Source organism: Oncorhynchus tshawytscha, unplaced genomic scaffold, assembly GCF_018296145.1.
Source record: "Oncorhynchus tshawytscha isolate Ot180627B unplaced genomic scaffold, Otsh_v2.0 Un_scaffold_3920_pilon_pilon, whole genome shotgun sequence".
Classification (NCBI taxonomy): Eukaryota; Metazoa; Chordata; class Actinopteri; order Salmoniformes; family Salmonidae; genus Oncorhynchus; species Oncorhynchus tshawytscha.
In genome coordinates, this window is record NW_024609812.1 from 5,001 (window position 1) to 30,000 (window position 25,000).

The window sequence follows — 25,000 nt, forward strand, 5'->3', positions numbered from 1 at the left end:
TCTCATTCCAGGTGGTGCAGATGATAACCTGATCGAAGGAGGAGAGATGAAGTTTGTCTGTAAACCTGGAGCCAGGAACATCACAGTGATCTTCCAGCCTCTCCTCAGGTAGGACTTACTAACACACACACACACACACACACAGACGCACACACATAGACACAGATTCAATAATATGTGGCCATGGTCAATTTGCACTAGGGTAGGGGGAGACAATGGCCTTCCATCATACCAGTCACAGAGAACAAGACAGATCTTCCCTCAGACAACAACTACTTCCCTACGCTGTTCATTCATGTTGATTCATTTTGATGTGATTTTCCCTAAAAGCCTTTAGTTTAGTCCAATCCACATTACATTTTCCCTTTCAATGTCTTATGAGATCATTGGTCTGGTCCACTATGTATAGTCAATGTGAGAGGACATCCATGATCCAAACCATGGGCAGCACTCAGACTGGAGCATGACTCTAAACCAGTAGAATGTCTAGATGTCTAATGTCTAGATTATATCCATTACGTCCTTTTAGTAATCCTCCCATTGATTATACTCTACTGCTCTCATAGCTGGACAGTCCATCCTCCCCCAAACCCCCACAATAAGGCAGATGATGGCCTACATGTTGACTGTGCTTCCTGTCTGATGTTTACGGTTTTTAATATGGTCCTTATTTATGCTTAGCAATATTCCAGAATGTAATCCACCGTAGTGATTAGTATTGCCTACAGTGACGGTGTACTGTACTGTATATAACACAGTGTCCCCAAAGACTGGTGGAAATCCAATTTTCAAACAGCCTAATTAGATTGACCTTCCTTGCAGTGATGAATCACCAGGGCTCCCATTAAACTGTAATATTTCCCCTTACATAGACTTGGAGCCAGTTGGTGCTGTACTGTAGGCCAACTGTGTGTGTGCCCCTTTGTTGAACGCAAATGTCCTTTCCTCGTACTGAAGTGAACTACGTATCTCATTGAGACAGACGGTCCGGGTAGGGGCTGGATAGGGTCTGGGTAGGGGCTGGATAGGGTCTGTAGGGTCTAGGGGCTGTGGAAGGTCAGGGTAGGGGCTGGATAGGGTCTGGGTAGGGGCTGGATAGGGTCTGTGTAGGGGCTGGATAGGGTCTGTGGAAGGTCTGGGTAGGGGCTGGATACGGTCTGTGGAAGGTCTGGGTAGGGGCTGGATAGGGTCTGTGGTAGGTCTGGGTAGGGGCTGGATAGGGTCTGTGGTAGGTCTGGGTAGGGGCTGGATAGGGTCTGTGGAAGGTCTGGGTAGGGGCTGGATACGGTCTGTGGAAGGTCTGGGTAGGGGCTGGATAGGGTCTGGGTAGGGGCTGTGGAAGGTCTGGGTAGGGGCTGTGGAAGGTCAGGGTAGTGGCTGGATAGGGTCTGTGGAAGGTCTGGGTAGGGGCTGTGGAAGGTCAGGGTAGTGGCTGGATAGGGTCTGTGGAAGGTCTGGGTAGGGGCTGTGGAAGGTCTGGGTAGGGGCTGGATAGGGTCTGTGGAAGGTCTGGGTAGGGGCTGGATAGGGTCTTTGTAGGGTCTGGGTAGGGGCTGGATAGGGTCTGTGGTAGGGTCTGGAAGGTCTGGGTAGGGGCTGGATAGGGTCTGTGGAAGGTCTGGGTAGGGGCTGGATAGGGTCTGTGGAAGGTCTGGGTAGGGGCTGTGGAAGGTCAGGGTAGTGGCTGTGGAGGGTCTGTGGAAGGTCTGGGTAGGGGCTGTGGAAGGTCTGGGTAGGGGCTGTGGAAGGTCTGGGTAGTGTCTGTGGAAGGTCTGGGTAGTGTCTGTGGAAGGTCTGGGTAGGGGCTGTGGAAGGTCTGGGTAGTGTCTGTGGAAGGTCAGGGTAGTGTCTGTGGAAGGTCAGGGTAGTGTCTGTGGAAGGTCAGGGTAGTGTCTGTGGAAGGTCAGGTAGTGTCTGTGGGAAGGTCTGGGTAGGGGCTGTGGAAGGTCAGGGTAGTGTCTGTGGAGGGTCTGGGTAGGGGCTGTGGAAGGTCAGGGTAGTGTCTGTGGAAGGTCAGGGTAGTGTCTGTCTGTGGAAGGTCAGGGTAGGGGTCTGTGGAAGGTCTGGGTAGGGTCTGTGGAAGGTCAGGGTAGTGTCTGTGGAAGGTCTGGGTAGGGGCTGTGGAAGGTCAGGTAGTGTCTGTGGAAGGTCTGGGAAGAAGGTCTGGGTAGTGTCTGTGGAGGGTCTGGGTAGGGGCTGTGGAAGGTCAGGGTAGTGTCTGTGGAGGGGCTGTGGAAGGTCAGGGTAGTGTCTGTGGAAGGTCTGGGTAGGGGCTGTGGGAGGTCTGGGTCAGGGGCTGTGGAAGGTCTGGGTAGGGGCTGTGGAAGGTCAGGGTAGTGTCTGTGGAGGGTCTGTGGAAGGTCTGGGTAGGGGCTGTGGAAGGTCTGGCTAGAGATACTTAACAGTGAGTGGCTGCTGCTGTTCCCTTGTTGTCAGTAATGGTTCAAATCAATCCCATTAAATCATCTCTCTCTCTCTCTCTCTCTCTCTCTCTCTATCTCTCTCCCTCTCCCTGTGCGCGAGTGCACTTGTGTGTGTGCCCCTCTGAGCTGGCAGTGCCAACAGAGCTGTGTCACTACTCACTGGCAGATGGCTTTCTAATGTCTGTGTAGAGACCCAGCCCTGGCACCTTTGATAGAAGCCACTTTAATACCCACTGATACAGCTTATGGCTGTTTTTAATAGCAACTCCCGTAACAGGTAATTGAGTAATACTGCATAGGAAATCAATGGAGTGGGAGGGGGTATAGTGTGTGTGTGTGTGCGTGTGCGTGTGTGGAATACAGGTCTTCACGGAACCACCTACAGTTGAAGTCGGAAGTTTACATACACTGGAGTCATTAAAACTCGTTTTTCAACCACTCAACACATTTCTTGTTTACAAACTGTAGTTTTGGCAAGTCAGTTAAGACCTCTACTTTGTGCATGACACACGTAATTGGTAATGTTATCAAATACTAATTGAGTCTGTAAACTTCTGACCCGCTGGGAATGTGATGAAAGAAATAAAACCTGAAATGAATAATTCTCTCTACTTTTATTCTGACATTTCACATTCTTAAATTAAAGTGGTGATCCTAACTGACCTAAGATAAGGACTTTTTACTAGGTTTAAATGTCAGGAATTGTGAAAAACTGAGTTAAAATGTATTTGGCTTGTATGTAAAAAAACGTTTTGAGAATGACACAAATATTAATTTTAACAAAGTTTGTATGGTGGCAATTTGCATATACTCCAGCCAGAATGTTATAAAGAGTGATCAGATGAATTGCAATTAATTGCAAAAGTCCCTCTTTGCCATGCAAATAAACTGAATCCCCCAAAAACATTTCCACTGCATTTCAGCCCTGCCACAAAAGGACCAGCTGACATCATGTCAGTGATTCTCTCGTTAACACAGGTGTGAGTGTTGACGGGGACAAGACTGGAGATCACTCTGTCATGCTCATTGAGTTCGAATAACAGACTGGAAGCTTCAAAAGGAGGGTGGTGCTTGGAATCATTGTTCTTCATCTGTCAACCATGGTTACCTTCAATAAACACGTGCCGTCGTCATTGCTTTGCACAAAAAGGGCTTCACAGGCAAGGATATTGCTGCCAGATATTGCTGCCACCTAAATCAACCATTTATCGGATCATCAAGAACTTCAATGAGAGCGGTTCAATTGTTGTGAAGAAGACTTCAGGGCGCACAAGAAAGTCCGGCAAGCTGTCTCCTAAAGTTGATTCAGCTGCGGGATCGGGGCACCACCAGTACAGAGCTTGCTCAGGAGTGGCAGCAGGCAGGTGTGAGTGCATCTGCACGCACAGTGAGGCGAATACTTTTGGAGGATGGCCTGGTGTCAAGAAGGGCAGCAAAGAAGCCACTTCTCTCCAGGAAAAACATCAGGGACAGACTGATATTCTGCATGAGGTACAGGGATTGGACTGCTGAGGACTGGTGTAAAGTCATTTTCTCTGATGGATCCCCTTTCCGGTTGTTCGGGGCATCTGGAAAAAAGCTTGTCCAGAGAAGACAAGGTGAGAGCTACCATCATTCCTGTGTCATGCCAACAGTAAAGCATCCTGAGACCATTCATGTGTGGGGTTGCTTCTCAACCAAGGGAGTGGGCTCACTCATAATTTTGCCTAAGAACACAGCCATGAATAAAGAATGGTACCAACACATCCTCTAAGAGCAAATTCTCCCAACCATCCAGGAACAGTTTGGTGATGAACAATGCCTTTTCCAGCGTGATGGAGCACCTTGCCATAAGGCAAAACTCAGTGGCTCTGGGAACAAAACATTTATATTTTGGGTGCATGGTCAGGAAACTCCCCAGACCTTAATCCCATTGAGAACTTGTGGTCAATCCTCAAGAGGCGTGTGGACAAACAAAAACCCACAAATTCTGGCAAACTCCAAGCATTGATTATGCAAGAATGGGCTGCCATCAGTCAGGATGTGGCCCAGACTTTAATTGACAGCATGCCAGGGCGGATTGCAGAGGTCTTGAAAAAGAAGGGTCAGCACTCCAAATATTGACTCTTTGCATCAACTTCATGTAATTGTCAATAAAAGCCTTTGACACTTATGAAATGCTTGTAATTATACTTCAGTAGTCCATAGTAACATCTGACAAAAATATCTAAAGACACTGAGGCAGCAGACTTTGTGAAAATGTATATTTGTCATTATCAAAACTTTTGTCCCCGACTGTATACCCGAGACCCGATACAGGACTCGAGCGGCTCCTGTTCCAGAATGGTAAATTATGTTTTGTCTCTGATATGATTGTCATTTAAAATGACTTGTGTCCTGAAGGACCCGCACAGATCCGAAAGAAACTGCTAGAGGAGAGAGAGAGAGAGACATTTGATCATTTATGCTGCTGCTCTATTTTTCACAAGAGTGGAGTGTGGCGCTTTTGCAGCTTGTTGTTGTTGGCCAATCATGAGTCATCGAACCGTCATGAGGCTGGAATTAAAATGACAGAATTAAAAGTTAAAGGGGAATGATAGGTTATCACGACCAAGAGCCAACAGGTAGGCTGCTACTTAATATTCTGCAGGGAGTTGTTGTTTGTAACAGGACTAGAAAGCTCATTCACTGCAGCTTCAGTTAGCCTAGCTAGCTAACGTTATCTAGCTTAACTTGCTTCTCCCGTTTTGATTTAGTCAAGACAGGTACTATGTAATCATATTTGATGATAAATAACCTAGCTATGGCAGCTATTTGTCCACTATAGCACGAGTTGGCTTGGTTGGTTCTCTCCTCCCCGTGTCACTCACTCACTCACAGTACGGCTCCTCCCCACCTTCTAGAGCGGCCCCTATCTCCCCCTTGCACTTTATCAGCTCCGGTTAATAAAGTAGCTTAAAACGTTTTATTTTCTGCTGCTTCCCTCACTCAGATTGGACCGACTCTAGATCTGACCAGATTTATAAGGAATGGGTCTAGTTGTCATCGGGTCCATTCGGAACAGGTGTCTACTTAAAAATCATTTGTTTTTTTGCAAATTGGGTCCGGTGGGAAAGACACACACAAACACAAACAAAAACAAACAAACAAAAGTTGGACCTGTGTGTGTGTGTTGATCAATACTGTAGCGTAGGTGTAATTTGTGGCTGATAGCAGGGCTGGGCGTTGTAAAAAGAGTGACTGGAGAATTGGTTGTGTGAACTGATTGTGCTATAGTATATGTCCAGACCTCTGTGACTGTGATATGTATATTGATACTGTTATAGGGTGGTCTAGCCCTTAAGGCTATATGGATCAATACAGTGTATAGCTCTCTGCTTTTCTATACCAACAACTTGTATATCACTGGTATACACGAGCTAAATATAATGACTCCTGTTCCTATCTACTGTGTATTGGTGCAGGGGGGAGAGAAAGTGTTTTTCTAAGTATCAATTCTCAGCGGAAGGATCGATGGGGAAGTTTTCTAAAGGGCTGTGTGTTTTCATTTAATGGAGGGTGTTTGGAGCTCCATAGTAAACGGCTGTGTCTGAGCTGCAGAACATCGATCAGGCTGAAAGAGGAGCTAGACTGCAGCAGCAGTCATAGTGTGTGTGTGTGGTTGTTCTGTGCCAACATGCAGGCAATTCTTCCAGACACACACACACACACACACCGAGTGCAGCGTGAAGGGTGGTACAGGTAGGGGGTAATTTAGTTTGACTTGTGGGGGTTTCCTGCTGACATTTGAGTGGTATTTAAACCCTGTGCCCTGACCGGCATTGGCATTTTGAAAAGGGACGACTCGGCGCCCGCTCCCTAATCTCTCCCTCTCCACCATCCTCTGCCTGTGGATGATGAGCCCTGGCACTGGTGTGTCTGTCTGTGTGTGTCCTGTGTTTGAGCAGCTGCCACTCTTCAGTGGATAAGGTTTGGTTGTAGGGCTGCTGTGTAAATGTGAAGATGACAGAGCAGTGTAGAGGAATTATAACAGGCATCATTATCACTGAGGCATCCAAACTGTCTCTCCCTTTTGGCCCACCAACAGTCTTTCCCCTCTCTCTCATCTTCTACCCACTCCCCCCCCTAGCTGTATCATTATCAGACCTGTCCCTAGCTGTATCAGTATCAGACCAGTCCCTAGCTGTATCATTATCAGACCAGTCCCTAATCCCCTCCTAGCTGTATCAGTATCAGACCAGTCCCTAGCTGTATCAGTATCAGACCAGTCCCTAGCTGTATCAGTATCAGACCAGTCCCTAGCTGTATCAGTATCAGACCAGTCCCTAGCTGTATCATTATCAGACCAGTCCCTAGCTGTATCATTATCAGACCAGTCCCTAGCTGTATCAGTATCAGACCAGTCCTAGCTGTATCATTATCAGACCTGTCCCTAGCTGTATCAGTATCAGACCAGTCCCTAGCTGTATCATTATCAGACCTGTCCCTAGCTGTATCAGTATCAGACCAGTCCCTAGCTGTATCAGTATCAGACCAGTCCCTAGCTGTATCATTATCAGACCAGTCCCTAGCTGTATCAGTATCAGACCAGTCCCTAGCTGTATCAGTATCAGACCAGTCCCTAGCTGTATCATTATCAGACCAGTCCCTAGCTGTATCAGTATCAGACCAGTCCCTAGCTGTATCATTATCAGACCAGTCCCTAGCTGTATCAGACCAGTCCCTAGCTGTATCATTATCAGACCAGTCCCTAATCCCCTCCCTAGCTGTATCAGTATCAGACCAGTCCCTAACCCAGACCCCCTAGCTGTATCATTATCAGACCAGTCCCTAGCTGTATCAGTATCAGACCAGTCCCTAGCTGTATCATTATCAGACCAGTCCCTAGCTGTATCAGTATCAGACCAGTCCCTAGCTGTATCAGTATCAGACCAGTCCCTAGCTGTATCATTATCAGACCAGTCCCTAGCTGTATCAGTATCAGACCAGTCCCTAGCTGTATCATTATCAGACCAGTCCCTAACTAATCCCCCCTAGCTGTATCAGTATCAGACCAGTCCCTAACCCAGCCCCTAGCTGTATCATTATCAGACCAGTCCCTAGCTGTATCATTATCACACCAGTCCCTAGCTGTATCATTATCAGACCAGTCCCTAGCTGTATCAGTATCAGACCAGTCCCTAGCTGTATCAGTATCAGACCAGTCCCTAGCTGTATCAGTATCAGACCAGTCCCTATTGAGAGTATATATATATATATATAGACTATAGAGAGTACATATAGAGACTATGGAGAGTATATATAGAGACTATAGAGAGTATATATAGAGACTACAGAGAGTACATAGAGAGACTGTAGAGAGTACATATAGAGACTATAGAGAGTACATATATAGAGACTACAGAGAGTATATATAGAGACTACAGAGAGTACATAGAGAGACTATAGAGAGTACATTGAGAGTACATAGAGAGACTGTAGAGAGTACATATAGAGACTAGAGATAACGTATAGAAACTAAATATAGAGAACATATAGAGAGTACTTATAGAGACTATAGAGAGTACATAGAGAGACTATAGAGAGAACATATAGAAACTAAATATAGAGAACATATAGAGACTATAGAGAGTACATAGAGAGAACATATAGAGACTATAGAGAGTACATATAGAGACTATAGAGAGAACGTATAGAAACTAAATATAGAGAACATATAGAGACTATAGAGAGTACATATAGAGACTATAGAGTGTGTGTGTGTGTGTGTGTGTGTGTGTGTGTGTGTGTGTGTGTGTGTGTGTGTGTGTGTGTGTACATGTGAGTGTGTGTGTGTGTGTGTGTGTGAAAGAGCCATCTGCTTCCCATGCTCTGTCCTGGAGACTCACAGTCAGACTAGCATCTTTAGTCAGTTAGGATCACCACTTAATTATAAGAATGTGAAATGTGAGAATAATAGTAGAGAGATGTCACACCCTGACCTTACAGATCCTTATTATTCTCTATGTTTGGTTAGGTCAGGGTGTAACTCGGGTGGGAAAGTCTGTTTTCTATTTCTTTGCTTTTGGCAGAGTGTGGTTCCCAATCAGAGTCTATCGTTGTATCTGATTGGGGATCATATATAAGTTGTCATGTTCCTTTTGGGTTTTGTGGGATCTTGTTTTCTGTTTAGTATCTGAGCCTGACAGAACTGTGCCTTTTCTTTTTTTTTCGTCTTTGTTATTGTCGTCAATAAAATTACGATGTACGCCTACGACGCTGCGCCTTGGTCCATTCTTCATTCTACAGATGAGAGCCGTTACAAGATAATTCTTTATTTCAGCTTTTATTTCTTTCATCACATTCCCAGTGGGTGAGAAGTTTACATACACTCAATTAGTATTTGGTAGCATTGCCTTCAAATTGTTTAACCTGGGTCAAACGTTTCGGGTAGCCTTCCACAAGCTTCCCACAATAATCTGAAATAAATCATCTAGGAGACTAGGAGAGAGACAGTAACAGAGGGAAGAGGAGGAAGAGACTAGGAGAAATCATTCTCTCTTCTATTTTCTGACATTTCATATTCTTAAAAATGGTGATCCTAACTAGCCTAAAACAGGGAATATTTACTAGGATTAAATGTCAGGAATTGTGAAAAAACTGAGTTTAAATGTTTTTGGCTAAGGTGTATGTAAACTTCCGACTTCAACTGTATGTGTGTGTGTGTGTGTGTGTGTGTATGTTTGTGCGTGTATGTGTGTAAATAAATAAAGAGCAGTAATAATAACTATCATATGCTCTGCCTGCACAGTGACACTAATGGCATTAGTCTGCCTGAGACATTAGTCTGCCAGAGACATTAGTCTGCCTTAGACATTGTAGTCTGCCTGAGACATTGTAGTCTGCCTGAGACATTAGTCTGCCTGAGACGTTAGTCTGCCTGAGACACTAGTCTGCCTGAGACACTAGTCTGCCTGAGACACTAGTCTGCCTGAGACATTGTAGTCTGCCTGAGACATTGTAGTCTGCCTGAGACATTGTAGTCTGCCTGAGACACTAGTCTGCCTGAGACATTGTAGTCTGCCTGAGACATTGTAGTCTGCCTGAGACATTGTAGTCTGCCTGAGACATTATAGTCTGCCTGAGACACTAGTCTGCCTGAGACACTAGTCTGCCTGAGACACTAGTCTGCCTGAGACATTGTAGTCTGCCTGAGACATTGTAGTCTGCCTGAGACATTGTAGTCTGCCTGAGACATTGTAGTCTGCCTGAGACATTGTAGTCTGCCTGAGACATTGTAGTCTGCCTGAGACATTATAGTCTGCCTGAGACACTAGTCTGCCTGAGACACTAGTCTGCCTGAGACATTATAGTCTGCCTAAGACTACCTCTGTGCTGTATCATTATCAGACCAGTCCCTAGCCCAGCTCTGTGATGTATCAGTATCAGACCAGTCCCTAGCCCAGCTCTGTGCTGTATCAGTATCAGACCAGTCCCTAGCCCAGCTCTATGCTGTATCAGTATCAGACCAGTCCCTAGCCCAGCTCTGTGCTGTATCAGTATCAGACCAGTCCCTAACCCAGGTCTGTGCTGTATCAGTATCAGACCAGTCCCTAGCCCAGCTCTGTGCTGCATCAGTATCAGACCAGTCCCTAGCCCACCTCTGTGCTGTATCAGTATCAGACCAGTCCCTAACCCACCTCTGTGCTGTATCAGTATCAGACCAGTCCCTAGCCCACCTCTGTGCTGTATCAGTATCAGACCAGTCCCTAGCCCAGCTCTGTGCTGTATCAGTATCAGACCAGTCCCTAACCCACCTCTGTGCTGTATCAGTATCAGACCAGTCCCTAGCCCAGCTCTGTGCTGTATCAGTATCAGACCAGTCCCTAGCCCAGCTCTGTGCTGTATCAGTATCAGACCAGTCCCTAGCCCAGCTCTGTGCTGTATCAGTATCAGACCCGTCCCTAGCCCAGCTCTGTGCTGTATCAGTATCAGACCAGTCCCTAGCCCAGCTCTGTGCTGTATCAGTATCAGACGAGTCCCTGTGCCCACCTCTGTGCTGTATCAGTATCAGACCAGTCCCTAGCCCAGCTCTGTGCTGTATCAGTATCAGACCAGTCCCTAGCCCAGCTCTGTGCTGTATCAGTATCAGACCAGTCCCTAGCCCAGCTCTGTGCTGCATCAGTATCAGACCAGTCCCTAGCCCAGCTCTGTGCTGTATCAGTATCAGACCAGTCCCTAGCCCAGCTCTATGCTGTATCAGTATCAGACCCATCCCTAGCCCAGCTCTGTGCTGTATCAGTATCAGACCAGTCCCTAGCCCAACTCTGTGCTGCATCAGTATCAGACCAGTCCCTAGCCCAGCTCTGTGCTGTATCAGTATCAGACCAGTCCCTTGCCCAGCTCTGTGCTGTATCAGTATCAGACCAGTCCCTAGCCCAGCTCTGTGCTGTATCAGTATCAGACCAGTCCCTAACCCAGCTCTGTGCTGCATCAGTCCCTAACCCACCTCTATGCTGCATCAGAACCTCTATTAAATTTGAGGTTCGTAGTTACACAATACATATTGATTTCTAGTTGCCGGGCGGAGTTACACAACAGACACTTTTGCTCCCAAACACAAGGTATCAATTTCTTGCAGTATTTATTACAAAGCACTTCAGCCGGTACACTGGGTCAACCCTGGACAGTTACCATGCTGTGTGGAGCCGGTACACTGGGTCAACCCTGGACAGTTACCATGCTGCGTGGAGCCGGTACACTGGGTCAACCCTGGACAGTTACCATGCTGAGTTGAGCCGGTACACTGGGTCAACCCTGGACAGTTACCATGCTGCGTGGAGCCGGTACACTGGGTCAACCCTGGACAGTTACCATGCTGCGTGGAGCCGGTACACTGGGTCAACCCTGGACAGTTACCATGCTGCGTGGAGCCGGTACACTGGGTCAACCCTGGACAGTTACCATGCTGCGTTGAGCCGGTACACTGGGTCAACCCTGGACAGTTACCATGCTGCGTGGAGCCGGTACACTGGGTCAACCCTGGACAGTTACCATGCTGCGTTGAGCCGGTACACTGGGTCAACCCTGGACAGTTACCATGCTGCGTGGAGCCGGTACACTGGGTCAACCCTGGACAGTTACCATGCTGCGTGGAGCCGGTACACTGGGTCAACCCTGGACAGTTACCATGCTGCGTTGAGCCGGTACACTGGGTCAACCCTGGACAGTTACCATGCTGCGTGGAGCCGGTACACTGGGTCAACCCTGGACAGTTACCATGCTGCGTGGAGCCGGTACACTGGGTCAACCCTGGACAGTTACCATGCTGCGTTGAGCCGGTACACTGGGTCAACCCTGGACAGTTACCATGCTGCGTGGAGCCGGTACACTGGGTCAACCCTGGACAGTTACCATGCTGCGTGGAGCCGGTACACTGGGTCAACCCTGGACAGTTACCATGCTGCGTGGAGCCGGTACACTGGGTCAACCCTGGACAGTTACCATGCTGCGTTGAGCCGGTACACTGGGTCAACCCTGGACAGTTACCATGCTGCGTTCAGCCGGTACACTGGGTCAACCCTGGACAGTTACCATGCTGCGTGGAGCCGGTACACTGGGTCAACCCTGGACAGTTACCATGCTGCGTGGAGCCGGTACACTGGGTCAACCCTGGACAGTTACCATGCTGCGTGGAGCCGGTACACTGGGTCAACCCTGGACAGTTACCATGCTGCGTGGAGCCGGTACACTGGGTCAACCCTGGACAGTTACCATGCTGCGTGGAGCCGGTACACTGGGTCAACCCTGGACAGTTACCATGCTGCGTGGAGCCGGTACACTGGGTCAACCCTGGACAGTTACCATGCTGCGTGGAGCCGGTACACTGGGTCAACCCTGGACAGTTACCATGCTGCGTGGAGCCGGTACACTGGGTCAACCCTGGACAGTTACCATGCTGCGTTCAGCCGGTACACTGGGTCAACCCTGGACAGTTACCATGCTGCGTGGAGCCGGTACACTGGGTCAACCCTGGACAGTTACCATGCTGCGTGGAGCCGGTACACTGGGTCAACCCTGGACAGTTACCATGCTGCGTTCAGCCGGTACACTGGGTCAACCCTGGACAGTTACCATGCTGCGTGGAGCCGGTACACTGGGTCAACCCTGGACAGTTACCATGCTGCGTGGAGCCGGTACACTGGGTCAACCCTGGACAGTTACCATGCTGCGTGGAGCCGGTACACTGGGTCAACCCTGGACAGTTACCATGCTGCGTGGAGCCGGTACACTGGGTCAACCCTGGACAGTTACCATGCTGCGTGGAGCTGGTACACTGGGTCAACCCTGGACAGTTACCATGCTGCGTGGAGCCGGTAACACTGGGTCAACCCTGGACAGTTACCATGCTGCGTGGAGCCGGTACACTGGGTCAACCCTGGACAGTTACCATGCTGCGTGGAGCCGGTACACTGGGTCAACCCTGGACAGTTACCATGCTGCGTGGAGCCGGTACACTGGGTCAACCCTGGACAGTTACCATGCTGCGTGGAGCCGGTACACTGGGTCAACCCTGACAGTTACCATGCTGCGTTGAGCCGGTACACTGGGTCAACCCTGGACAGTTACCATGCTGCGTGGAGCCGGTACACTGGGTCAACCCTGGACAGTTACCATGCTGCGTGGAGCCGGTACACTGGGTCAACCCTGGACAGTTACCATGCTGCGTGGAGCCTGGGTACACTGGGTCAACCCTGGACAGTTACCATGCTGCGTGGAGCCGGTACACTGGGTCAACCCTGGACAGTTACCATGCTGCGTTGAGCCGGTACACTGGGTCAACCCTGGACAGTTACCATGCTGCGTGGAGCCGGTACACTGGGTCAACCCTGGACAGTTACCAGAACTCCTACTCTGGATCTCTAACCTGATATTGGGTCCAAAAACTCCCAAATGAAAGTCTAAAAGTTTGAAAGAGAAACAAGTTCAGAACTTCTATATTTTTCTTCCAGCAATATTTCTCCTTAAGGAATGTTTTGGTGACCTTAGAAATGTCATCGTGACTCTGAAAGAGGGTGCCACCAGTGGCCAGGGGGAATTTGCTGTGTACTCTGTACTGTAGGTATTTTTGGATGGGTCATGATAACAAGGTCAGTTACTGTACACTTCAATCAGCTTCATGCCCTAGTCCTTAAGATATGACATGGCCAGCTACCTCACAATGTAACCTCCCAATGAATGGCCTGGCTGTTTGGAATGAGCTCCTCAGGTTGTGACTCTGGGTCCTCCGGAGGGTTCACATCTCATATAACCATGTTTGAGAACAAGAGAGAGAGCGTCAGGGGAAAGCCTAGTGGTAGAAGACCTACTAGATTGAACTGTGTCCTCTGTCAGGGGTAACTGGTCAATCAGTCAGTCAGTTAGTTGTTCAGTCACTTACACTGTCACTCACCCTCAGCCCTGGGATAGACAGCTCTCTGCTGCCACAACGACAACAACAGGTAGAAGAGATGACACAGATGGAAGGGGGAGGATAAAGAGACGAGGAGAGAGACAGTAACAGAGGGAAGAGGAGGAAGAGACTAGGAGAGAGACAGTAACAGATGGAAGAGGAAGAGACTAGGAGAGAGACAGTAACAGAGGGAAGAGGAAGAGACTAGGAGAGAGACAGTAACAGAGGGAAGAGGAAGAGACTAGAGACAGTAACAGAGGGAAGAGGAAGAGACTAGGAGAGACAGTAACAGAGGGAGGAAGAGAGGAAGAGACAGAGGGGAGGAGGAAGAGACTAGAGAGACAGTAACAGAGGGAAGGAAGGAGGAAGAGACTAGGAAGAGACTAGGGAGAGACAGTAACAGAGGGAAGAGGAGGAAGAGACTAGGGAGAGACAGTAACTAGAAGAGAGAGACAGTAACAGAGGGGAAGAAGAGACTAGGAAGAGACTAGGGAGAGACAGTAACAGAGGGAAGAGGAAGAGACTAGGGAGAGACAGTAACAGAGGGAAGAGGAGGAAGAGACTAGGGAGAGACAGTAACAGAGGGAAGAGGAGGAAGAGACTAGGAGAGAGACAGTAACAGAGGGAAGAAGGAGGAAGAGACTAACAGAGGGAAGAGAGAGACAGACAGTAACAGAGGGAAGAGGAAGAGACTAGGAGAGAGACAGTAACAGATGGAAGAGGAAGAGACTAGGAGAGAGACAGTAACAGAGGGAAGAGGAAGAGACTAGGGAGAGACAGTAACAGAGGGAAGAGGAGGAGGGAGAGACAGACTAGACTAGGAGAGAGACAGTAACAGAGGGAAGAGGGAAGAGGAAGAGACTAGGGAGAGGAAGACAGTAACAGAGGGAAGAGGAAGAGACTAACAGAGGGAAGAGGAAGAGACTAGAGAGACAGTAACAGAGGGAAGAGGAAAGAGGAAGAGACAGTAGGAAGAGACTAGGAGAGAGACAGTAACAGAGGGAAGAGGAAGAGACTAGGGAGAGACAGTAACAGAGGGAAAGAGGAAGAGACTAGAGAGAGAGACAGTAACAGAGGGAAGAGGAAGGAAGAGACTAGGGAGAGAGACAGTAACAGAGGAAGAAGAAGGAAGAGACAGTAACAGAGGGAAGAGGAGAGAGACAGTAACAGAGGGAAGAGGAAGAGACTAGGGAGAGACAGTAACAGATGGAAGAGGAAGAGACTAGGAGAGAGACAGTAACAGATGGAAGAGGAGGAAGAGACTAGGAGAGAGACAGTAACAGATGGAAGAGGAGGAAGAGACTAGGGAGAGACAGTAACAGATGGAAGAGGAGGAAGAGACTAGGAGAGAGACAGTAACAGATGGAAGAGGAGGAAGAGACTAGGGAGAGACAGTAACAGAGGGAAGAGGAGGAAGAGACTAGGAGAGAGACAGTAACAGAGGGAAGAGGAGGAAGAGACTAGGAGAGAGACAGTAACAGAGGGAAGAGGAGGAAGAGACTAGGAGAGAGACAGTAACAGAGGGAGGAGGAGGAAGAGACTAGGAGAGAGACAGTAACAGAGGGAGGAGGAGGAAGAGACTAGGAGAGAGACAGTAACAGAGGGAAGAGGAGGTAGAGACTGTCCGCCACCCAGACCCCTGTCCGCCACCCAGACCCCTCTCCGCCACCCAGACCCCTCTCCGACACCCACCCAGACACCTCTCCGCCACCCAGACACCTCTCCGCCACCCAGACACCTCTCCGCCACCCAGACACCTCTCCGCCACCCAGACACCTCTCCGCCACCCAGACACCTCTCCACCACCCACCACTCCACCACCCAGACACCTCTCCACCACCCAGACACCTCTCCACCACCCAGACACCTCTCCACCACAGTTCAGACAGACTTTCTCTCTCCTAATCTTTCCTTAGACATCCATATGATGTAGCTCTATAAATATTCCCTCCCTTCTTTTCCTCCCTCTCTTCCCCCAATAAATCCAGGGAGCATAGCTGTGAATTATGGATCGGGGAATTAGAGAGGAGCATTTTCCACAGAAAAGGTTGGAGAGGAGACTGAACGAGGGAGAGGGAGAGGGAGGGGGAGAAAGGGAGGCCGTTTGTTTTGGGTGTTAGCATCTCTGCAGTGCAGGGCATTAGCGCGTCATGAATGTGAGGGGGAATCTACCTGTCTCCCGTGCTTAAGTGGTCTATACATCTTCTCTCATCTCTTACATGCCCTCTGTGTGATGCCATGCGTCCAGCATGACTGATTGACAGACTGTTTGTTGCCGAGCTGCAATAGTGTAACTTTTTTCTGTTTGTTGCCGAGCTGCAATAGTGTAACTTTTTTCTTTCAGTGTTGCTTTGAGAAACTGTTAATGTCACATAGTGTTGGCAGAGTGGTCTCTAGTGTGCATGCATGTGCTCACACACACACACACACACACACACACACACACACACACACACACACACACACACACACACACACACACACACACACACACACACACACACACACACACACACACACACACACACACACACACACACCTTCAAGCTGCAGGGTTTGTGTTAGTTTTAGAGGTCAGATGAATCAACGGTGCTCTTTGTCTTTTTCCTTTAGAAGCTGTATGAATTCACCTTGTTTTCATCCATCCCATAATTGTGACAAACCCTGTTGCCCGGCCAACCGACAGTCCTACAGACCCAGTAATCACCTGAACAATAGTCACTTTGGGCTTTGAGGTTCTGTTTTGTTGGAATGCTCGGAAGCTCAGCAGTCAATCTCTGCTGAAGTCTGTTTCTAAAGTCCCTAAGGTTGTACCCTGGTTAGGGTCACGTGGGGAACAGTCGCTTGAGCAGATTAGTGTATGCCATTGTGCCAACAGAACACACATACATAACCACACACACACGTGGCCAGGTGACTGGGTCAGGATTACACAGATGTTCACACTGAAACTCTTCTGCCCCGTTTCCCGTCTCTGATTGGGTGTATTTGAATGGGATTTCATTTGGCGTGATGTGTGTTTGATTGGCACTGTGTGATCCGCTTTTGTGCGTGCGTGCGTGCGTGCGTGCGTGCGTGTGTGTGTGTGTGTGTGCTCCTTTGTCTGCGGATCCACCGAGTCATTTTTTTTTATCACAGGGAGAATAAGATGGGAATTGAATTAACCCAATATCTTCTAAAGCCAACGTGTTGCTATGAGGATACTAAAGAAACCATCAACTAGCTTGTTACTAACATTATTATAGAGCCCCACTAGGAATGAATGGAAGATGCCAATTCACATAGAAGTAGAGAAATCCAATGTTTCACTTTCTTTCTCCTCTCCCTCCCTACCTACATCCCTCCTTCCCTCCCTACCTTACCCTGTAGGCCTGGGCTGAAGCCCCCTACACACACACCTCCCCTACCTACCCTACATCCCTCCCTACCTACCCATCCCTCCTTCCCTCCCTACCCTGTAGGCCTGGGCTGAAGCCCTACACACACCCTCCTTCCCTCCCTACCTACATCCCTCCCCCTACCTACCTACATCCCTCCTTCCCTACCTACCTACATCCCTCCTTCCCTACCTACCTTACCCTGTAGGCCTGGGCTGAATACACACACACACCACTCCCCATACCTACCTACATCCCTCCTTCCCTACCTACATCCCTCCCTACACTCCCCTACCTACCTACATCCCTCCTTCCCTACCTACCTTACCCTGTAGGCCCTGAAGCCCTACACACACACACATCCACTCCCCATACCTACCTACATCCCTCCTTCCCTACCTACCTTACCCTGTAGGCCTGGGCTGAAGCCCTACACACACCCACTCCCCATACCTACCTACATCCCTCCCTACCTACCTACCTACATCCCTCCCTACCTACCTACCTACCTATCCCTCCTTACACACACACACATACCTCCCCATACCTACCTACATCCCTCCTTCCCTCCCTACCTACCTTACCCTCCTGGGCTGAAGCCCTACACACACACACACATACACTCCCCATACCTACCTACATCCCTCCTTCCCTACCTACCTTACCCTGTAGGCCTGGGCTGAAGCCCTACACACACACACATACACTCCCCATACCTACCTACATCCCTCCTTCCCTACCTACCTTACCCTGTAGGCCTGGGCTGAAGCCCTACACACACACACATACACTCCCCATACCTACCTACATCCCTCCTTCCCTACCTACCTTACCCTGTAGGCCTGGGCTGAAGCCCTACACACACACACATACACTCCCCATACCTACCTACATCCCTCCTTCCCTACCTACCTTACCCTGTAGGCCTGGGCTGAAGCCCTACACACACACACATACACTCCCCATACCTACCTACATCCCTCCTTCCCTACCTACCTTACCCTGTAGGCCTGGGCTGAAGCCCTACACACACACACACATACACTCCCCATACCTACCTACATCCCTCCTTCCCTACCTACCTTACCCTGTAGGCCTGGGCTGAAGCCCTACACACACACACATACACTCCCCATACCTACCTACATCCCTCCTTCCCTACCTACCTTACCCTGTAGGCCTGGGCTGAAGCCCTACACACACACACACTCCCCATACCTACCTACATCCCTCCTTCCCTACCTACCTTACCCTGTAGGCCTGGGCTGAAGCCCTACACACACACACATACACTCCCCATACCTACCTACATCCCTCCTTCCCTACCTACCTTACCCTGTAGGCCTGGGCTGAAGCCCTACACACACACACATACACTCCCCATACCTACCTACATCCCTCCTTCCCTACCTACCTTACCCTGTAGGCCTGGGCTGAAGCCCTACACACACACACACACATACACTCCCCATACCTACCTACATCCCTCCTTCCCTACCTACCTTACCCTGTAGGCCTGGGCTGAAGCCCTACACACACACACTCCCCATACCTACCTACATCCCTCCTTCCCTACCTACCTTACCCTGTAGGCCTGGGCTGAAGCCCTACACACACACACATACACTCCCCATACCTACCTACATCCCTCCTTCCCTACCTACCTTACCCTGTAGGCCTGGGCTGAAGCCCTACACACACACACATACACTCCCCATACCTACCTACATCCCTCCTTCCCTACCTACCTTACCCTGTAGGCCTGGGCTGAAGCCCCACACACACACACATACACTCCCCATACCTACCTACATCCCTCCTTCCCTACCTACCTTACCCTGTAGGCCTGGGCTGAAGCCCACACACACACACACATACACTCCCCATACCTACCTACATCCCTCCTTCCCTACCTACCTTACCCTGTAGGCCTGGGCTGAAGCCCTACACACACACACATACACTCCCCATACCTACCTACATCCCTACCCTTCCCTACCTACCTTACATCCCCTTCCCTACCTACCTTACCCTGGGCTGAAGCCCTACACACACACACATACACTCCCCATACCTACCTACATCCCTCCTTCCCTACCTACCTTACCCTGTAGGCCTGGGCTGAAGCCCTACACACACACACATACACTCCCCATACCTACCTACATCCCTCCTTCCCTACCTACCTTACCCTGTAGGCCTGGGCTGAAGCCCTACACACACACACATACACTCCCCATACCTACCTACATCCCTCCTTCCCTACCTACCTTACCCTGTAGGCTGGGCTGAAGCCCTACACACACACACATACACTCCCCATACCTACCTACATCCCTCCTTCCCTACCTACCTTACCCTGAAGCCCACACACACACACACATACACTCCCCATACCTACCTACATCCCTCCTTCCCTACCTACCTTACCCTGTAGGCCTGGGCTGAAGCCCTACACACACACACATACACTCCCCATACCTACCTACATCCCCTTCCCTACCTACCTTACCCTGTAGGCCTGGGCTGAAGCCCTACACACACACACATACACTCCCCATACCTACCTGCATCCCTCCCTACCTTACCCTGTAGGCCTGGGCTGAAGCCCTACACACACACACATACACTCCCCATACCTACCTACATCCCTCCTTCCCTACCTACCTTACCCTGTAGGCCTGGGCTGAAGCCCTACACACACACACTCCCCATACCTACCTACATCCCTCCTTCCCTACCTACCTTACCCTGTACCCTGGGCTGAAGCCCTACACACACACACATACACTCCCCATACCTACCTGCATCCCTCCCTCCCTACCTTACCCTGTAGGCCTGGGCTGAAGCCCTACACACACACACACACACTCCCCTACCTACCTACATCCCTCCCTCCCTACCTACCTTACCCTGTAGGCCTGGGCTGAAGCCCTACACACACACACACACACACACACACACTCCCCATACCTACCTACATCCCTCCCTCCCTACCTACCTTACCCTGTAGGCCTGGGCTGAAGCCCTACACACACACACATACACTCCCCATACCTACCTCCCTCCCTACCTACCTTACCCTGTAGGCCTGGGCTGAAGCCCTACACACACACACACACACTCACTCACACTTTTGTATTGCTATCTTTATGGGGACTAAATGATGATTCCCATCCAAAATCCTATTTTCCCTAATCCTAAAACTATACCTAAACCTGCAGCTGGCCGCGACCGGGAGGTCCGTGGGGTGACACACAATTGGCCTAGCGTCGTCCGGGTTGGTGAGGGTTTGACCGGCAGGGATATCCTTGTCTCATTGAGCACCAGCGACCGCTGTGGCGGGCCGGGTGCAGTGCACGCTAACCAAGGTTGCCGGGAGCACCGTGTTTCCACATTGGTGCGGCTGGCTTCCGGGTTGGAGACACGCTGTGTTAAGAAGCAGTGCGGCTTGGTTGGGTTGTGTATCGGAGGACGCATGACTTTCAACCGTCGTCTCTTCCGAGCCCGTACGGGAGTTGTAGCGACTAACAATTGGATACCACGAAATTGGGGAGAAAAAAACAAAAAAACTATACCTAAACCTAACCCCTAACCCCTAATCCTAAAACTATACCTAAACCTAACCCCTAAACCCTAATCCTAAAACTATACCTAAACCTAACCCCTAACCCCTAATCCTAAAACTATACCTAAACCTAACCCCTGAACCCTAATCCTAAAACTATACCTAAACCTAACCCCTAACCCCTAATCCTAAAACTATACCTAAACCTAACCCCTAACCCCTAATCCTAAAACTATACCTAAACCTAACCCCTAACCCCTAATACTAAAACTATACCTAAACCTAACCCCTAATCCTAAAACGATAACTATACCTAAACCTAACCCCTAATCCTAATCCTAAAACTATACCTAAACCTAACCCCTAATCCTAAAACGATAACTATACCTAAACCTAACCCCTAATCCTAATCCTAAAACTATACCTAAACCTAACCCCTAATCCTAATCCTAAAACTATATCTAAACCTAACCCCTAATCCTAAAACGATAACTATACCTAAACCTAACCCCTAATCCTAAAACTATACCTAAACCTAACCCCTAATCCTAACCTTAATTTTAACCCTTAACCTAACCCCATGCATATATTATATAAAAACAGACCGAGAGACTAAAGAAGAGTGGGAGGGTAGAGGGGAGGAAGTATGAGGGAGAAGATGTCGATTAAAGAGGAAGATGGAGGGTAGAAAGAGGGAGAGAAAAGATAAATAAGAGGAGGAGAGTGAAAGAAGACAGAGATAGTGATGAGTCTGAACCAAATGACCATCCATTACCCCTTCCATGATAATGACCACTGGACCTCTCTCCTCCTGCTCCTCCTCTTCCTCTCTCCTTCCTGCATCTCATCTCTTATCTTGTCTGCAGTGCAGTATGAGTCCAGTGACTAATGGCTACAGACCTATTATCTGGCCATAGACTCTCCCTCACTGAGACTCAGCTGAATACATAATGCAGCTCTTTCTAGATGAGCACCGGTGATATGCCAGCTATAGAGGGGATATAGAGGGGATATCTAGACGCTGCCTAGAGGGGGATAGACGCTGCCTATAGGGGATATCTAGAGGGGGCTGCCTATAGAGGGGGGATATCTAGACGCTGCCTATAGAGAGGGGGATATCTAGACGCTGCCTATAGAGGGGGATATCTAGACGCTGCCTATAGGGGGATATCTAGACGCTGCCTATAGAGGGGGATATCTAGACGCTGGGGATATCTAGACGCTGCCTATAGAGGGGGATATCTAGACGCTGCCTATAGAGGGGGGATATCTAGACGCCTGCCTATAGAGTGGGGATATCTAGACGCTGCCTATAGAGTGGGGATACGCTGCCTAGAGGGGACGCTGCCTATAGAGGGGGATATCTAGACGCTGCCTATAGAGTGGGGATATCTAGACGCTGCCTATAGAGGGGGATATCTAGACGCTGCCTATAGAGTGGGGATATCTAGACGCTGCCTATAGAGGGGGGGACGCTGCCTATCGCTGCCTATAGAGGGGGATATCTAGACGCTGCCTATCTAGAGCTGGGGATATCTAGATCGCTGCCTATAGAGTGGGGATATCTAGACGCTGCCTATAGAGGGGGGATATCTAGACGCTGCCTATAGAGTGGGGATATCTAGACGCTGCCTATAGAGTGGGGATATCTAGACGCTGCCTATAGAGTGGGGATATCTAGACGCTGCCTATAGAGGGGGATATCTAGACGCTGCCTATAGGGGGATATCTAGACGCTGCCTATAGAGGGGGATATCTAGACGCTGCCTATAGAGTGGGGATATCTAGACGCTGCCTATAGAGGGGGATATCTAGACGCTGCCTATAGAGTGGGGATATCTAGACGCTGCCTATAGAGTGGGGATATCTAGACGCTGCCTATAGGGGGATATCTAGACGCTGCCTATAGAGGGGGATATCTAGACGCTGCCTATAGGGGAGACGCTGCCTATAGGGGGATATCTAGACGCTGCCTATAGAGGGGGATATCTAGACCCTGCCTATAGAGTGGGGATATCTAGACGCTGCCTATAGAGGGGGATATCTAGACGCTGCCTATAGAGGGGGATATCTAGACGCTGCCTATAGAGTGGGGATATCTAGACGCTGCCTATAGAGTGGGGATATCTAGACGCTGCCTATAGAGGGGGATCTAGACGCTGCCTATAGAGGGATATCTAGACGCTGCCTATAGAGTGGGGATATCTAGACGCTGCCTATAGAGTGGGGATATCTAGACGCTGCCTATAGAGTGGGGATATCTAGACGCTGCCTATAGAGTGGGGATATCTAGACGCTGCCTATAGAGTGGGGATATCTAGACGCTGCCTATAGAGGGGGATATCTAGACGCTGCCTATAGAGTGGGGATATCTAGACTGCCTGCCTATAGAGTGGGGATATCTAGACGCTGCCTATAGAGTGGGGATATCTAGACGCTGCCTATAGAGTGGGGATATCTAGACGCTGCCTATAGAGGGGGGATATCTAGACGCTGCCTATAGAGTGGGGATGGGATATCTAGCTGTAATATCTCTATGCTTGTGACCCCTAGGCCTCTCTTGTCCTCGCTAGTCTTCCAGAGTCTTATCTCAAGGTGTTGTAGTTTTTAAAGGAGAGAAGAGGAGACTTGTTCCTGTGCTCTTTCTCTGTGTAATCTGCTGAGTAGGTGTGATTTATACAGAGCTCAAAAGAGGTGAATGGAGAGGCCATGGTCACATTCACCTCAGTATGCATGGAGAGAGAGACTTACCTACCTGACCAGTATTATAACCTCACAAGTTGGGTTGATAAATCCTAAAAAGCAGGCGGCATCCTGGACACCTCGGGTCCTTCCCAGAGGGAAAGATGGCAGGAAGACAGAAGGACTCCTTGTTAGTGTTATAAACACAATTCCTTTTCATGTATGTGAGTCTCAATACTGTCATCCTTCGTGCCTTTTCTGAAAGGAAAGTTGACGTGAATGCTGGCAGCCACATTGATGTTTCATTGATTTCTTCTGCCTCAGTTATTCAGGTGAAGGTGTCTATTCCCTCATCTCCTAGAGAGAAACAGGCCATGGAACAAAGAGAGCTAGTGTGTGTTAGTGACTGTGGACATTTTGGCTCTGCTCTGGGTTTCCTCTCACTCAGATGCCTGCTTTCTAGTTGTTGGATTGGAGGTGGTGTACTCAGACTGTTTACTTTTCTCTCTAACCTTCAGACCTACGCTTATTTGTTTAGCTGTTTTTTCCCCTCTTTGTGTGCTGTCAAAAGTGAGGCTATTCTTAGGTTGTCCCTCAGTTCCTCCCTCTCTCCTTCTCTCTCTCTCACTCCCTCTTTTTCTCCTCCTCCTGCTCTCCCTTCTCGCTCCAAAATGGCCCTCAGTTGGCATTGAGCTGCCACTCCCGGTTACTGCCACATGAGTCGGTGCTGGCAATCACATCACAGCAGCCTTTGATTGTGCTGACCTTTCCAGGTCGACGAGCCGATGCCTGATAATAACATTGTTTGATTGGTGGAGTGGAGATGTAATTGATTGATCCGCTCGCGATGTCTGCGGTCAAGGTTTACAGAAGAAGAGCGAGGGAAGCAGACGCAGGCGTGGATCCTGTGGGGTCCCTCTCTCCCTCCTTCTCCCCTTCTCCTTCCCCCCTCTCTTTGTGTCCAATGGGGGTAGAGGGGGATGGAGGGAGGAGGATAAGTAGGAAGATGGAGGATAGCAAGGTAATACCTTAAGTAGACTGTAACTCCTATACTCCTAACTTTAATCGCTATATCTATCTAATTACACACTAACTGTAATCCCTATCTATGTAACTACACAGTATTAACTGTAATCCGTGTCTATGTTACTACACAGTATTAACTGTAATCCCTGTCTGTTACTACACAGTATTAACTGTAATCCCTGTCTATGTTACTACACAGTATTAACTGTAATCCCTGTCTATGTTACTACACGGTATTAACTGTAATCCCTGTCTATGTTACTACACAGTATTAACTGTAATCCCTGTCTATGTTACTACACGGTATTAACTGTAATCCCTGTCTATGTTACTACACAGTATTAACTGTAATCGCTGTCTATGTTACTACACAGTATTAACTGTAATCGCTGTCTGTTACTACACAGTATTAACTGTAATCCCTGTCTATGTTACTACACAGTATTAACTGTAATCACTGTCTATGTTACTACACAGTATTAACTGTAATCCCTGTCTATGTTACTACACAGTA

General features: G+C 49.1%; 1 protein-coding gene across 1 annotated transcript in view; it reads left to right on the forward strand.

Annotated features, from left to right (window-relative positions):
* Positions 1 to 11: 11 nt before the first annotated feature.
* exoc4 (exocyst complex component 4) overlaps positions 12 to 25,000 on the forward strand; it is a gene marked incomplete at its 5' end in the record, with an annotated part of 136,601 nt that continues 111,612 nt past the window's right edge. The window contains 1 exon segment of the mRNA XM_042318636.1: positions 12 to 108. Within this exon segment, the coding sequence (XP_042174570.1) occupies positions 12 to 108 (97 nt within the window).